Source organism: Podarcis filfolensis (genome assembly GCF_964270895.1).
Source record: "Podarcis filfolensis genome assembly, chromosome: 5".
NCBI lineage: Eukaryota > Metazoa > Chordata > Lepidosauria > Squamata > Lacertidae > Podarcis > Podarcis filfolensis.
The window spans coordinates 39,475,508-39,492,358 of NC_139608.1; the positions used below are offsets into that span (position 1 = coordinate 39,475,508).

The following is a 16,851-nucleotide window of genomic DNA, read 5'->3' on the forward strand; positions in this document are numbered from 1 at the left end:
ATTTTGATTATATATATATTGCGTTTTTTATGTTGATCTTTTCTGTGAACCACCCTGAGACCTCTGGGTATAGGAAGTATATAAATTCAATAAATAATAATAATACCACCCTCAGTCATCTGGAAGTGCCTTGTTAACTCAAATTAATCCGCCTTTTCTCTTTTGCTCCTTCTTATAAACTGTTTCCCAGAACACCTGTGTGGTGCTGCCATGCTTTTTTCCTTCAAATCTTTCCTCAGAACCCACTATCCCCCTGAAACCTCTGGCACAATCCCCAGTTCCTCATTCCCTAGGCTAAATATGTCAAATTGATAGCCGTGTTGGTCTGCCATAGTCAAAACAAAAATTTTTTTTTTCTTCCAGTAGCACCTTAAAGACCAACTAAGTTAGTTCTTGGTATGAGCTTTCGTGTGCATGCACACTTCTTCAGATTTGAAGGTATCTGAAGAAGTGTGCATGCACACGAAAGCTCATACCAAGAACTAACTTAGTTGGTCTTTAAGGTGCTACTGGAAGAAAAAAAATTTTTTTGTTTTGACTATGTCAAATTGAATTGAACATACTTCTTTCTCATTTATCCTCCACTTCACCTGTTGTCTCCTCTATGTAGACTTATAGAGTAATATTTATTATAATGGGACAGTGAAGGTAACAGTGAAGGACATAATTCGTTTAAGAAGTAGCATGTAGTTAGGTTTCATTTCATTTGGCACTGATATAGGTTAAAGGCTTCACAGAAGTTGTGACTCTTGAACTGGGATTCAAAATGAGAAGTGCACCACACAAGTGTTCTGGGTAAGGAGTTCTAGTTAAAAGAGGCCGCATGGAGGAATGGGCAGAGTTTGTTTAAGAGAACAGGAGACCTTTGTGCAGCTAAATATATTTCCAGCTATAAGATATTTTTAAGCACCTGCTACAAATAGTGGGTGAACCAGATGATCATTTAATCCAGCATCAGATCCTCATCTGAAATAATCATTTTTGGCGATCACTTTAAAATATGATTCCTTCAAAATAATTCAGCAAAACATACTGTCTGGAATGCAGTTTACTCTCCATTATAAACTATTTTAAAACAACATCAATTTCACATTTACATTCTCTGATGTTGAAGATTATGTAGGAGAAAGTTCCCAGATAAAAACTGAGACATGTAGTAAGTGAGTGGGCAGGATAGTTTGCTTGGTACTCCTGTGCTATTTGGAGTTTGCATATGCATGGCATGCAGCAGATCTGTCAATAATCATAATTCTTACCTTAGACCTATTCTCTAAATACTGAGTTGGTGAAGAGGTGGAGTTCAGACTCCTGGAGACTTCCATACACCCTCTTGAGTTAGGAAGTGCCTCTTAGCTCTACCGCAGAACGGAAACAGCATGTTTTCACAGTCAGTGCCTGTCTCCTGAGTTTGCTGCCAGTAGGAGCAAATCTGTCCCTGCTCCTCCTTAAGCAGACAGCTAATCAGCTTGTGGGGAGTTGCACAGAATTCCTCAAAATTGGCTGAATGCAGGAATAATCCTATTAATACCTGCATCAAATTCTGAGGAACTTGCTCACTGTGAAGAAGAGGAGATATAGATGAGGTCAGACATGTGGATTAGAAAAATACTGTGTGTGAGATGGTAACAAACAAGACGAGAGAAGTGGACTGAAAGTACTCCACCGGACGCTGCTGAAGACTGCAACTGCTCTTTATTATTAGAAACCGTCAGAAATTCAGATACTTTAGAGTAAGTTGATCAGGCTCTTTCTGACTCTTTTCTGTTTATTTGTAGTGAAGTTAATAATAGAGACACATTTCACTCTTCTGTACAGTTGCATAAGTAAATGTTTTTCTGGGCTGAAAGTACACAGGAACAGACCTTGCTGCCCGAGGTAAAATTAGAAATGTTGTCATATTTTCCAGCACAGGAAGGTTGTAGATTTGGGGTCTCTCATAATGTAACACTGTGGTTATGCAGTGTTATTTGTTTCTTCTCTCATACAGATGAGATAAAAGTAGAAGAGTTGTTTTTATAGATTTAGAGGTGTATGAAAGTGTCTATAAAATAGCAGAGTCTTGGGGATGAGAGAGCTTCCTCATTTGTGGAAAGAAGTGTAAGGAAAAACATGTGGCTGTTGTTTTCTCTCATTAGAATTTTCTCATTAGAGTTGGTCCTGCTCTGGAATTGCTCTCCCTTCCTTTTTTCTTGCAGGCTTCCCATTATCTTTAATCTAGTAAACAAAATGTCTGCCACAGTCTTAGTGGTGCTAGAAGTGGGTATATCTGCCTTGCAAGTAAATATCTGCTTTCTTACTTGAAACTGAAGCTGTACTTTGACATGCTGTGTCCCGTCCCCCGTTTCCCTCCCCCACGAGGCTAGTGGGTGAGTACACTGTACTTCACTCTCCGAGAGTGCAATCCTATGCATGTTTACTTGACAGTAAGTCCCAGGTAAACAATGGGCCTTACTCCTTGGTAACTATGTACAGTGGTACCTCGGGTTAAGTACTTAATTCGTTCTGGAGGTCTGTTCTTAACCTGAAACTGTTCTTAACCTGAAGCACCACTTTAGCTGATGGGGCCTCCTGCTGCTGCTGCGCCACCGGAGCACGATTTTTCTCATCCTGAAGCAAAGTTCTTAACCCGAGGTACCATTTCTGGGTTAGCAGAGTCTGTAACCTGAAGCGTATGTAACCTGAAGCGTATGTAGCCCGAGGTACCACTGTATAGGACTGCAGCCTGAGTTTTCTGAAAGTACCTGATCCTGTAGCATTGTAATGCATTAGTGGCAGAAAAGAAGTCAACATCAGTGGTTGCTTATTTGTTCAAAATTGTTAAATACGTTACCTCTTTAAAAATAAACCTGAAGGCATACAGCTATCTTCGTTACTGTTTGTTTACCTTAAGCCTGACTTAGTTTAAAAGATTTATCTGCTTTAAATATAGGGTGTGCTATGTGCCTTGCTACTCTCACTGGGACTTAAAAAACTGTCATGTCAGTCTCTCCCTATGAGAGTAAGGTAAAAAAGGTAAAGGACCCCTGGACGCGTAAGTCCAGTCAAAGGCAACTATGGGGTGCGGCGCTCAACTCAACTTCAGGCTGAGGGAGCTGGCGTTTGTCCACAGGCAGCTTTCCTGGTGCGACGGAACACAGTGACAAGTGCCAGAGTGCACGGAAACCGCTACAGCGGTACCTATTTAGCTACTTGTGGGTGGCACTGTGGTCTAAACTACTGAGCCTCTTGGGCTTGCGGATTGGAAGGTTGACTGTTCGAATCTGTGCAATGGGGTGAACTCCTGTTGCTCTGTCCCAACTTCTGCCAACCTAGCAGTTCGAAAGTACACCAGTGCACGTAGATAAATAGGTACTGCTGCGGCAGGAAGGTAAACAGCGTTTCTGTGCTCTCTGGCTTCCATTATGGTGTTCCATCACACCAGAGGCAGTTTAGTCATGCTAGCCACATGACCTGGAAAGCTGTCTGTGGACAAACACCGGCTCCCTCAGTCTGAAAGCAAGGTGAGCACCTCACCTCATAGTTGCCTTTGACTGGACTTAATTGTCCAGGGGTCGTTTACCTTTTACCGTATGAGAGTATACTCAGGGCTTTTAACCGTTTGCTGTAGGAAGAGATTGGTATACAGTCATACCTCGGGTTACAGACGCTTCAGGTTGCGTTTTTTCGGGTTGCGGACCGCCGAAACCCAGAAGTACTGGAACGTGTTACTTCCGGGTTTCGGTGGCTGCGCATGCGCAGAAGCGCTGAATCGTGATTTGTGCATGCAAAGAAGTGCCGAATCGCAACCCACGCGTGCAGAGATGCGCAGACGTGGATTGTGAACCCTGCGGGTTGAGAACGTGCATCCCATATGGGTCACATTCGCAACCCGAGCGTCCGCTGTATTTGCAGAAAGGCAATGAAATTGCATTTCGGGGGCTTGGTTATCCTGGAGATCAAAGTTGGTTATCCTGGAGATCACTGAATGTGGGTAGGGCTGGACCCTTTAAGACAGAGCCAGGCATTGAGGTATGCATGGGAATAGGGAATGGGATGGTGTGAAACTGTGAATGGGGTAGACTATTGTGTTGTCGGACAGGAGTAGGTCTACCAGTTTATGATTCCAGCTGTAAAGTGCTGTGGCAGGATATATGAGAATACATCTAGTCCTCAAAAGATACATAGAGGAAGAAAGGTCTTGCTTAGTCATTCACTCTCCGTAAGGTGCTTCACCCCCTTACCTGTCACCAATGGCACTCAAGTATAAATCTGGACCAGAATTTGCTTGCCTCAGTATGCCCAAATCTCACTGCAGCAATGAAAGCAATCCCAACATTCATCAAGTGGGGGAGATGATAAGAGTAGTAACATGTGATAGAATAATAGTCCTCCGTTATTACCAGACACTTGGGAACCCACCCACTTCCATAGTATGCAGTTTGCCCTATTTTAATATAAGTGGCATGTCTGCCAGAATACTAAATTCTTTATTCTAGCTGTTGCCAGTCAGTTGAAATCCTTCAGTCTGCCCACATCCTGTACACCACCAAAGAATAATGCACATTCCAATACCTGTATATTTGCCAACAGGGAGGGGCGTGCATTTCTACTTCCTGCAGAATTACCAATCCGGCCTACAGAGCCAGTCAATCTCGACAGCATTTAGCTGACTTCCATATTCTGTAGGAAAGAAGGAAACACACCCACACCATTGAAGCACTACCCCCTGAGCTTGAGTTTCCTACCTCATCCTCTGCAAAATCTGCTAAGAGGCCAATCAGTAGTCCTTGACTTGGTAAGTTACCCACTTAATAATCTTGAAAATGTACAGTCCCTGGGCAGTATAGGGAGAAATCTGAGAGAAACAAATTTTGGAAACAGGCTGAGGCAAAAGCTATACTGGTACCTATAACCACTTGTTGTAATATATGGAGAAAATACATACTTAAAATATACCTGCTAAGAAGTAGGGATCAGTGGTATATATCACTTGATCTGGTGGCTACTATGGAGAGGTTGTTTTCAGTGATGACACCTTATAAATCAGAGTCGGGTAGGCTTTGACACCCCCCCCCCAATATTGCTGAACTGCCCTACCCTTTCCTGAACAGATCTGTGAGGTACCTTCTTTTCTTTTAATTTAGACACTAGATTTTCTGTTCAACATGGCTTTTAACTGACCCCTAATGATCTAGGGTTTTAGTGCATTTTAATATCCACTCTTGATTGGATTGCTGTTTGCTGTTTAAATTGGTCCTTCCTTCCTTCCTTCCTTCCTTCCTTCCTTCCTTCCTTCCTTCCTTCCTTCCTTGTTATATAATGCTTGATTTTTAGTATTTTAATCATATAATGTTACTGGTTTATCTTTTTGCATGTCACTTTGAAAATATTTTTCAAAATGACTCACAAATGCTAAAAATAAGCAATGAGGTGACACAGGCTATTTCCTTGGTGTCTGACTGTTTGACTACTTTTGTGTTAATTTATTGCTACATTGGGGTAGGCATTGCGTCTGTCAATTTCAGAATCTTGGCTATGTTCAAACACTTATTTGGTGAGGGTCTGCTTTTGTTTTGCACATTTGTTGTTAAGTAGCCATAGTTTTAGTTCTGCGTAAGGGGCTGTAGCAATCAAATTTGTTACTTTCTCCCTATCTTGAATAAGTTATATATTGCTTTATTCTTGGACTTAGGCATTTTTGTTTTCACTGTTTATCTTATCTTGAATGTAATTTAACTAGGTAAGGATGAGGTAGGCAATATAGTATATTGACATTTGAATTAGACCTTGGTCTTTAGTACTTCTCTGATGAAATGGATATGTTCTGCTTTGTTTGAAGAGAAATCAAATACTGAAGGTTTCTTTCTTTATGTTAAATAGCAGCACTGAGCATTAAGTTCTGATTTGTTCCATTGTTTCTGGCAAATCTGGATAATTTGTTTTCAGGCTTGCAAACAGAGCACATTTCTGTACAAATTAGTACACTCGTTTATTCTTGGTTATACATATTACATTTTTTTCTTTTCTTTTATTGTTACATTTGTATCCTATTCTTACAAGGAACTCATAGTAACATTCTAGTCTCCCTTACAATGTAGCTTAGGGTACTTTACGGGTAACTATGTGAGGTAGGTTAGTAGCTTATGCAAGGCCACCCAGTGAATTTTAACCATTACACTACCTTGGCTGTTGCGAGGGAGAATGGTGAGTAGGGATCACACTGTTGACAGGCTTCAGCAAATCTGTTTTTGGGGCTGGTTTTGGTCAGCTTGTTTGGCACAAAGTTCGTGGAATTTACTCCTGAATAGCTTTGTTTACCAGGCTGTACCTATAGATATGGAAGAATTATTTGACTCAAGTATCGGCTCTGCCACCATGAAACAAGATTTTTGCTTGTATAACTACTTGTTTTACTACTCCGGAAATATTATTGGGGAGCTGGGGAAGGGGGACAGGGAAGGGGGTGGAGCTGGCTGGTGAATTGACCTAATTCTGGGAGTGTAGAGATAGTAAGTGGCCCCTTGCTGCTCAGAGGCCAGAGGCATTTTTACATTTTCCTGTTCCTTTTTAAGTCCATAAAATAGTTCTCCATTTGAAAATAAAACTCCTGTGAAAATAACATTCAAGTGTTTTATCCCCAGAAAATATGTATTATAGTCTCTCCTGGAGAAAGAGAGAAGATGTAAGGTAGTTTTCACAATATGGTAATGTTATATAGAACAGTAATGGACAGGTTATAGATTCTTGGATGGGAGCACATTCTGCCCTCTGTAGTGTGGGGAGGGATCATAAAAAATGACCAGGTTTCATAATAAATTTGATGCCATTGGAGCCTCTGTGGTAAGGCATAGCATTGTGTACACATAAAAAGGTAAAAGGTAAAGGACCCCTGACAGTTAAGTTCACTCTTGAACGACTCTGGGGTTGCAGCACTCATCTCGGTTTACAGGCCGAAGGAGCTGGTGTTTGTCTGCAGACAGTTTTTCTGGGTTATGTGGCCAGCATGACTAAGCTACTTCTGGCACAACAGAACACCGAAACCAGAGTAGCACACAGAAATACCGTTTACCTTCCCGCCGGAGCAGTACCTATTTATCTACTTGCACTTTTTGGCGTGCTTTTGAACTGCTAGGTTGGCAGGAGCTGGGACCGAGCAATGGAAGCTCACCCCGTCGTGGGGATTTGAAACGCCGACCTTCTGATCAGCAAGCCCAAGAGGCTCTGTGGTTTAGACCACAGTGCCATCCGCATCCCCTAAAAATAAAAATATTTACGTATTACAAACTTGCTGCATTCAAATTTGAAAGATGGATGTAACAGCAAAGTTGCTTACCACCTGAAAAATGGCTTTAATTCAAAAAGAGTAGAGCCACTGGGAACCACAGAAAATTGCCTTTGGGTGTGGATTTGATTTCCAAGTTGGTAATCCTTGATGTTAGCATTAACAACTTCAGTAGTAAGATATGCACAATATTTTTGTCGTCTATAAATAACAGGGCTAGAAATAGATGACTTCATCTTACACTGTTTTCAGTGCAGGTGGCTTAGATTCTGGTAAATGTGAGTATTTCTAGATATTGTTTTATCATTTGCATAGTCTCAATAGCTCAGTGTTTCTGTTGAAGTTGTAACTTAAGAGGCAGACCTTTGGTAAACAAATTCTAGTTTCATGAGTTAAGGTTGAAATATTTAATCAGTATTTACCAAAGAATTGCTCTGCGGATTATTTTAGATCTCTGACAATAGTACTTTATGGAATTATTTACTTTTGAAAGGGTGTTTCTGTACAGTTTACTATGAATGCATATCCAACTTGCAACTCAGAATCATCCATTCTGGCACATTTCAGGAACCGTCAAACTGAAGAAGAGATGGATCATGGTTATTCAGCGCTGAGTAAAGAAATGGGAAGGAAAAGGAGATTGAGATTGTTTGTAGAAAGATTTTATTCTCTTGGAAAGGAAAGTTTTTTTACTGGTAGATAATGTAACACCCAATCTTTGCCTTTGTTCATGGCTGGCTGGTTGGTAACCTATGTTCAACATAATCTGCTTTAATGTACTTCAGTTTTTCAAAACATTTGGTCCCAATTGTTTGCTTATATGAACAGGTGAATGTGATGAAAATTTGAAGTTCTTTCATTAGGCAACAACTAGAATTTTGAGACAGAAATGCTACAATGATGGCAATGGATTTCTCTTTTCTCCAAAAAGTTTTACATAAAATACAAGATTGAGCAAAGCAGGGAAAGGAGATCAGAAGCATTTGCTTCCTGGTTTCAACTAACCCCATTTTATTAATATTTCCAAACAAGAACATATTTTTGTTAGTTTAATTAAGGTTTGTCTGAACAAACCAGCTTCAAACTGGTTTACAATCCTGGCTTGTTCAGATAAACAGTAGTAAGTACTACCTGCAGTTCCCAGTTTGGACATAAAATTGAGCAGTTGAAAATGGAAGTAAATGCTTATTGATCTTCTTGTGGCCATGCAGGATGGGGTAAATGAAGAGAGATCACCACTCTAAACAATTATTTACAGTTATGTCCAAATGAGGTAAATGTCGTGCCCCAGTGGTTTTTGTTGCAAAAGTTTGGTTGAAGTTACATACCATATTCATGTTCCACATTTCAGCTATCTATTGTCTGTTTTGCATTCTCACCTATTCATTTATACTCCATTGGCCCACAAACCCAAATATGAGGTCCTGAGTTATTATTTTAGGAGTTATCTATGTCTGCCACATTTTCTGTTCAAATAAACCTACTACCCATAAGAAGGATGCCCAGTTAAAGATACATCTAAGATACCATAACACCTCTTGTTCTGAACGGTAGTGATGTTTGAGCTTCGGCTTCTCTGTGCTGACAGTGAAAGTGTTTTCAATAGCTCAACAACAGTTGCTAGCACTTGGTTATGCCTGATTTACACAGCAGGCAACCTTCTATAACCAGTACCAGAGGACTTCATCTGTTAAGATCCTGTGGCCTAGTGGTTTGGAATCATTGTCCTAGGAAGTACAAAACAAATGTCAGTGATCTATAATGCTGGCCATGAATGCTGGAAGCAATAGGTTATTGTTACGTATTAAATTTCTATACCACCCTTCACCAAAATATCACAGGGCAGCTTACAATATAAAAACACAAAAAACCATAGTAACAAACAAAAACAATACCCCCCACAGTTTAAAAGGCCATTGATAGTTTAATTAGCCAAGCACTTGGGAGAAGAGGAATGTTTTCACCTAGCGCCTAAAGATATGTAACAAAGGCCCCAGGTTAGCCTCCTTGGGGAGAGCATTCCACAAGCAGGGAGCCACTGCAGAAAAGGCCCATTCTTGTGTTGCACAAGAAGAAGGACCTCAGATTATGATCACCGGTCTGGGTGGCCACCTCATGGTCAAGGGCTGAGATTAAAAGGAGAATGCAGGAGGGATGCTTATGAAGTGTGATGATGAATATGTCACATCTAAGTCCATTAAAAAAAACCCTGATTGGTCTGTGTTACTCAGACTGAGTTGCAAAATACAGTTTGGGGACTTGAAAATGAAATTTTAGTTTCCATGGATAGGGAACAGTGCAGTTGCTTTTTTCTTTTCTTTTTTTGCTTTGCTAACTTCTCCCTTTTCATTGCACTTTTGCAAATATGAATCTGTTGTTGGATTTGTTGAAATTCTGAGTTGTTCAGAATAAATTTCCAGATGGAGAAAGGAATTTGACCCTGGGTTGGGAGATTACTTTTTTCCCAGAGAAAGCAGTCTCGTGTCAGCTGTTCCACGGTAACCTCAGAAAAGATAAAGAGACAGAGACAGCAAGATGGAATATAAACTTTATCTGTGGACATGACTGACATATAAATACTAGCAAGGGAAGCAACCATAAAGTTACTTCACTTGTTCCTAGAATGTCTTAAGAAAACTGCCTTTGTTTTTCTGCCAGTGTGCAGATGATAACTTTTTAGAGACCTGAAGGTAGCATTGTGCAGCCCTTATTACTTACTGTTCAAACATTCATTTCCCCTTTGTCCCGCCATATTTTCAGTCAAACCAGTTTTGCAAGTTTATGCAGCATTTCAAGCAGTGCCTTGAAGAAAAAATGAAACTACTTCGCAGCAGTGTGTGGTCAGCAGTGCTGAAATAGATGTGTGTAAAAGCTGTTGTGGGCACCTGTTAGCTAGCACTTACCACATAAATAATGATGAGTAACATAAGGAGAGATCTCATTTCAAGCAGAAACACTTCTTCTCTCAGTGCAGGCCCAGATGCCTACCAATAACATCCTTTATGAGATGCCACTCTGGAGGGCCTCCCAAATTTTGTGAAGGCTTTTTAGGAGGTGTGGGGTGCTGCTTCTTAGAGGAGGCAGCTTGGAGCCTCTTGCCCACAAGTAGAATGACCACATGCCCTGGTCTGGAGCCTTCCCAATATTACCTTTCCTCTACTTTTATTTTATTTTTACAGTAAGCCCACATCTTGCATGGGCGTTACAGTCTGGGGATTGCACCTAAAGCCAAAATCACGTATACACATTGGGTTAAATGGCAGGTGGGATTGCCCAAGTCATTTCCCCCAGAACCTCTCCCCCCTTTTTATTTTTATTTTCCCCCCACATGCATAAAGCTGAATGCCCACAATTTAAATGTACACACACTGAGGGCTTACTATATATTGCATGCATCTGTTCAGCAACTTAAAATCGCGATGCAATAAAAAAAATTAAAGTGCAACAATAAAACGCACAAAATTTGAAAGTGACAACAGCAGAGATTGCAAATGACCTTAGCAAACTAGCTTGCCAGAATAAAAATCTTAGCCAAAGGAGGAGAGGCAGAGTGGGGGTGGGGAGCATCCATGCTTCATGGAGCAAAGTGTCCCACAATATGGGACAAGTACTGAAAAGACCCTTGACACCAGCAGTGCCTCCACCTTAGGTGGGATACGAAGAATGGCATGTATCTATCACTGAACCTGAATGAGGCAATCCAGGCTATCCAATTCCACTGCGAAATGCTCTGCCATTTCCATTCTCCTATATTTTAATTTCTGTTTTTATTTCATCTTTTCTAGTAAAACACACTACTAATCCAGAATCTGCCTGTGAATTGGTATGGTCAGTTTTTTTACTTGCGTAGAACCAGGGAAGCAGCTGTATTTAGGAAACAGGAAAACAGACGTATCTGGCTTTTCCACAGACACAGCCAGGCTCCCCTTTTTTCTTTCCCATTATGTTTGTACTGTTCTCAAGCTACAGGTTCTGGATCAGGGTTTGTGCCGTGGTAGCACAGAGGGGTGGCCTATAAAGTGAACAGGAGTGGGGGAAAGAATCTAAGCGCTACAACTGATTGATATTTCTTGGAACATAAAGCCCCAAATGAGTGAAATTTTGAACTGAATACTGATTTCATACATGCTATTTAAAGAACTCTTGCATGTCTCATCCACTGTTAGCATGCCTTGTGAAAACAGAAATTCAGTTTAATTGTATTTGTATCATCTTTTTAAATCCTCCAGTAGCTATGTGATTTTTATGTCACCTGTGAATAAAAGTTCTATCTGTGACAACAGTGCTTGCCATTGCTTTGCATTGCTAGGAACAGTAGTTAATACGGAAAGACAATATTACACAGTTTTATAGGATTCTGTCAGAGTCCAGACCAGCTATGAACAAGCATCAAGGTTAAATTTAGTGGGGTGCATTCAAATTGAAAGCATAACTTTTGCACGATGTTAAGTGAAGCTGCAAATTTTCCCAAGTGATATTAAAGTGCTTTGTCATATATATATGTTTTTGACCTTGTAGTAACAAACTCTTCAGCCCTATTAGTATTACTGGGATATATGTACTGATTTTTTATTTTTTTTTATTTTTACAAAAATAAGCAGCTTCCGTTATGCTTCTTGCTGTTTATAAATACTTGACAGTCTCTTGGGGAGCTCAAGGTTGACAAATTGTTCATAGGGCTGTTTTCAAGCAGGATGTGAGTAAAGAGGAAACAGCTATAGTTATCAGTCCCTATCACACTCCAGTGTTGGCTGCTTGCAAAAGAATGCTGCATCAGGATAGCTATATTTAGCAGATGCACTGAGACCACCTCTATCTCTTGGTATGTGTCTGTGTATTTCAAGCTAATCTAAAACCCAGCCAGTGTATCATTAAGTTATTTTTCTGTCTGTTGTGGTCAATGTGACATCTATTCTGATAAAAGGACATTTCACTACATGCTTGGCCAAAGTCACTGCTTCATTTTGAGAGTTTTCAGGGCAGCTGAAAAATGTTGGGAAAGACCTGGAGACAACAATGGGTAAGGATTCCTTTTGATATAAATCAAGTGAGGAAATTAATATAAACAGCATAGCGAAAACGAGTGAAGGAAAAGGTAGCAAATACCAGAGAGATTGAAGCATGGGGATTTACTTAATGTTTTGGAATAAAAACAGCTGCTTTCATGAATTTTCATGCTTGCAGTTGGCTCATTGGTGAAGAATACCTTTTCTGCTCTTAAGTAAAATTACCGTAGTTATTCCTTATTTTCGCTAGTTGTTATCCAGATCACTTAACCTGTTTATTTTAACATGAGAATAGTTTTGCCAAGAGCAGGATGCTATGTCTTAATACTGAGAGATAACATCTAGCCAGGAGAAGTGAGAAAATCAAATTGTTAGTGCATACATTTATGAAGATTAGTTCATTGTGGGCACCATCTAGAGAGACAGGACTTTGCCTAAGACAGGGGCAAGGCAGTCCACTGGTTTACTGTAGGATGGAGTTGTGGTAGACTGCTGACCCTTCCTTAAATGGAGCTCTCATATCATGCTTAGTGATCTGTCCTAAACCTGATCTCATGTGAGTTCCGACCCTTGCAAAGACACAGCAAGGGTCAGATAATTGCAACAAATGCTATTGGCATTATTGTGAGCCACTTTGAGATCAATATTGTGGTTGGAAAAGTGAAACACGAATATTATTATTATTATTATTATTATATTCATATATGGTTGCGTGAAGAACCCACATACATACTGTGTTGAGCTTAGTGGCAGTGGTGGTAGCAATAGCTGGGCAGGTCTGCAAGCTGCCTTGTCTGTGATTGGCGTTGTGGGCTTGTCTTCCTTATCTGTGATTGGTGATGCCAGGGTGAGCGGTGAGTGGAGAGTGAGCTATTTCTGGACATTTTAGTAATGAAGTGAACTGCGGCAGCTTGGCAACTAGACAGTGGCAAAGAAAACAGTGAGTAAGCTCTCTTCATCAGTGTGTTGTGTGTGCATGTGTGTTGCTCACGCACTGCTGCAGCAGTGGCTCGTGAGTGGGAGAGGTGACAGTGTGTCATCCCACCAATTTTACTGCACTCACCAGGACAGGGTTGGAATTTTAATTGTACTTGGAAATTATGATAATTTATATTATAATAGGATTGGTTATTTTGATGCCTTTTTTGATAGTTTCAGCTAGTTTTGGATTGTGTTTATTCTGCAGAATGTTTGTGTCTCTATGTTTCCTGTGCCTGTGATGTCTGCTGAAAATAGGAGTGGGAATACTGATAAAGGGCAGTTATGTTTATGTTTGAGTTTTCTATCATAGATTCACATGCTGACGTTGAGAGTAATCTCAGCCATAGAGTTCCATATCTGTAAAGCAGGAAAATATTTCCTAAAATTTGTTTTTTGTCCTGAATTCTGTGATGATATGCATTGGCTATATGCATATAGCCATCATATAGATCAGTCAGTACAACATGAGACTCTTAAATTCAGGGTTGTGGGTTTGAGCCCCACATTGGGCAAAGATTCCTGCATTGCAGAGGGTTGGACTAGATCAGGGGTCCTCAAACTACGGTCCGTGGGCCAGATCCGGCACACCAGGGTCCTGAACCCAGCCCGCCCGGCAAGTGCAGAACCCGCCACTGTCTAATGGGTCTTGGCCCAAAACTTTAGTGGCACAGGAACATGGTGTGCGGTGCCAGGGAACACGCGGGTCCAGAGGGCTGGGGAAGGCGAGGACCCATCGGCCGGGAGAGAGGCTGCTCTAGCTTGACGAGGTATGGATGAGCCCCAGGAGCGGCGAGGCTGTTGTGGACTGAGCCCCAAAGTTTTCTCTCACTCCACGCTCCTTTCTCCACTTGGCACTTCCCACCCTCCCCGCTTTGCTTCCTGGCAGTTTCAACCAAAAAGCCTCTCCTCTTGCTTCCCTTTCTTTCCCCGGTTTCCTTTTCTTCGTCTTTCTTGTGCAAAGGCAGTTTCTTACTCAACTATTCCCTCAACAGTCATTTGGTTTTGAGCGCCACATTTTGCTTTTCATTCTCCCATTTCCCGTCATCAATATACGCTTCTACCCACCAAGCCCGCTTCCCTCGCTTCCCAGAATTACTATTTTTTTAAAAGCTGTTTTTCACACAATGTCCAAACTCAGTGGGGTTTTCCCCCCTTTTGTTTGTTCCGCTTGCAAGCGCTGGGTCCCTGGACCCTCAAACTGAGGATGTAAATTCTCTTTAAGGACTTTTGGTCACGTGAGACTTCAAAGGGCTTTGGTCTGGGCCACCTATGCATGTTGTTCATCCTTAAATGTCTCTCAGCTCCATGTGCAATGCCTTTAAAGTACCGTACATTTGAAGCACATACTACTCCTCTTAGAAGCCATGACCAGGTTTTAAAATGGGCTTCCCTGTGTTTAATGTGCATCATCACTATTAGTCATTATTGCTGTTATATTGTTTTTGTAGCTCTGTATTTCATTCATATTTTTTTTCAAACTATAGTCTGGCCCCCAACAGTGTTTGAGGGACAGTGAACTGGCCCCCTGTTTAAAAAGTTTGAGGACCCCTGGACTAGATGATCCCCGTGGTCCCTTCAAATCCTACAAGTCTATGATTCTGTATTATACAGAATACAGAAATACAGTTCTGTATGCATTATCCTGCTTTCTGATTGTGCAGGTCTGATGTACTTATGTGGATGGCATTTTGTGGCCAGGGTTGCTCTTCTCCAGGCTGTGGTTTAGCATATTTCCATTTCCCCTTTTCTTCATTCTATTCAGTTTTCAATGTAATGTTACTGCAGCAGGCACACAATATGCACTAGTAACCCTTTGAATGGGAGTTGTTTGCTTATGTTTGTAGAGGTATTCTCCTTTCCTTGCATTTATTACCCTACTCCTTCCAATGATTTATCTTATCTTTACCCCATTAACAGCTCTAAAAGAAACAGTAGCTGCTTTAATTCAGGTTGTGAAAAGTGTTAGTCTGCCTTTCGTAGCCATGGTTTCATTCAACATACTTGGCTAAAATGATGTTGCTAAACCCATAATGCCCTATCATAGATGCTGAGAATTCCATGCAAACCCAACAAATTTTTAAAAAGAAACACTAAATATTTTGCATGATATTATAAACAGTTTTAATTTTGTTAAGTTATAAATAAGAGTGCTGACTTAAAATGCTGCTGGGGAAAAAATAAATGGCGAGAGGGGTGGCTGCTGCCATGGATTAAGTTCTTGGCTTTGATTTAACATTTATCTCTCAGTGTTGGTGATCTGCACCTATGAAATGATAATCTTACTTGTTTGCCTATGACCAAGTTTTGTGTGGCTTTCCTAATCTGTATTAACAGAGATGTGGATTTGGTTTGCTGCATTGTGATCAGGTAACTTTGATTGGCATTTTGTGGATCCTGGTTCATGTGGCAAAAATAAAGGGAAAAGTCCACAAACCGGAAGTCTGCTCACTTCTGGTTTGAGGGGTACAGTGCATACTCCTCAGCCACTAGGTCACACGATTCTGTTTAGGTTCTTTTGGGTTTTGTACCTAATGTGCTTTATAAAACTAAACTCAAGTCAGCTAATATGGGGACTGTTACAGTTTTTGTGTTTCCCTACCCTATAAAGGACCAGTATATCTCACTGGAGGAAGAATAGCTTAGTAGTAGATCACTTACTTTGCATGCAGACTTAATACCATATCCTCAATATATATTTTTTTCTTTTTTAAAATGTATTTTTGTATATGGTTTCCCTGCCATATGAAGCCTCCCGTATTATCAATAATAGTTGGTGTTAATTAATTGTATTGTTTTAGTGTTCCTGATAATTTGGTTACTCTGTTAATTTTGCTGTTTTTAGTTAGGTCTACACAATTACAGTTTCCCCTCTTTCATTGTTTGTTAGTTTAAATCTGTTTTAGCTGAAAGTGTAATAGGCACCTCTACTCCAGCTAATTACAAGCCTCCAATTGTCTTCGGAATGGCTGGGAAAGCTTTGGGCACTTGGGGGAGGAATGGGACAAAAGACACAGGACAGCTGGGAATGTTGTGAGTACATATTAGACAAAAGGCATCCTCTCCAACTAATTCTCCAACTAGCCATGCTTCCTTAGGCCACACTGGACAATTTGTCCCACATAACAGCAGGGACTTTTAATTGCATAGCATCTCAGACCTATAAATTTAGGCATTTGGTACAGCAGCAATCATACCCAAGAGCTAGAAAGTTTCAGCTTTCAGTGTATATAAAACTGCTGTTTAGAACTTGTCATTTTCATATTGGGTAGAAAAGACATTTAATTTTGTAAAATATTGAAATAAACTTCTGAGCAGGGTATGAATGCTACCAACTATAAAGTGTGTAGAGAAAGTTCACAAGAACTCTCTCATTGGGTTTTTGAAGGACTTGTTTGCAGTTAGGAATCTGGACATTTTGCACAATCTCTAATCTAACCAGAGCCTTGTTTTAATGCTTTCCCATTCATTATATGAGAACAAAAAACCCATAGTGGCATTACTGATGGGTAGATTTTAGAACAAATCAAACTAAATCTGTTGCTAGAGCTCTTAATATCACTTGGCTCAATATCCTAGGTTGACTGTGTGTGTGCAGCTTAACTA

The 16,851-nt window shown here is 40.6% G+C and overlaps 1 protein-coding gene across 14 annotated transcripts in view; it reads left to right on the forward strand.

The window, feature by feature from the left end:
* The window catches only part of DGKD (diacylglycerol kinase delta), a 69,255-nt gene that overhangs the window by 21,801 nt on the left and 30,603 nt on the right, over positions 1–16,851 (forward strand). For 2 of the 14 annotated variants that reach the window (XM_083615092.1, XM_083615080.1), the window contains exon 1: positions 12,157–12,281. The exons of 8 other annotated variants lie outside the window; for them this stretch is intronic. In XM_083615092.1, coding sequence (XP_083471218.1) covers positions 12,252–12,281 — 30 coding nt within the window. In that variant the 5' untranslated portion in view covers positions 12,157–12,251. Of the gene's footprint in view, positions 1–1,365; positions 1,731–4,569; positions 4,775–12,156; positions 12,282–16,851 lie in introns of those variants that run through there. 4 more of the 14 variants (XM_083615081.1, XM_083615082.1, XM_083615083.1 and 1 more) reach the window with 4 other exon arrangements.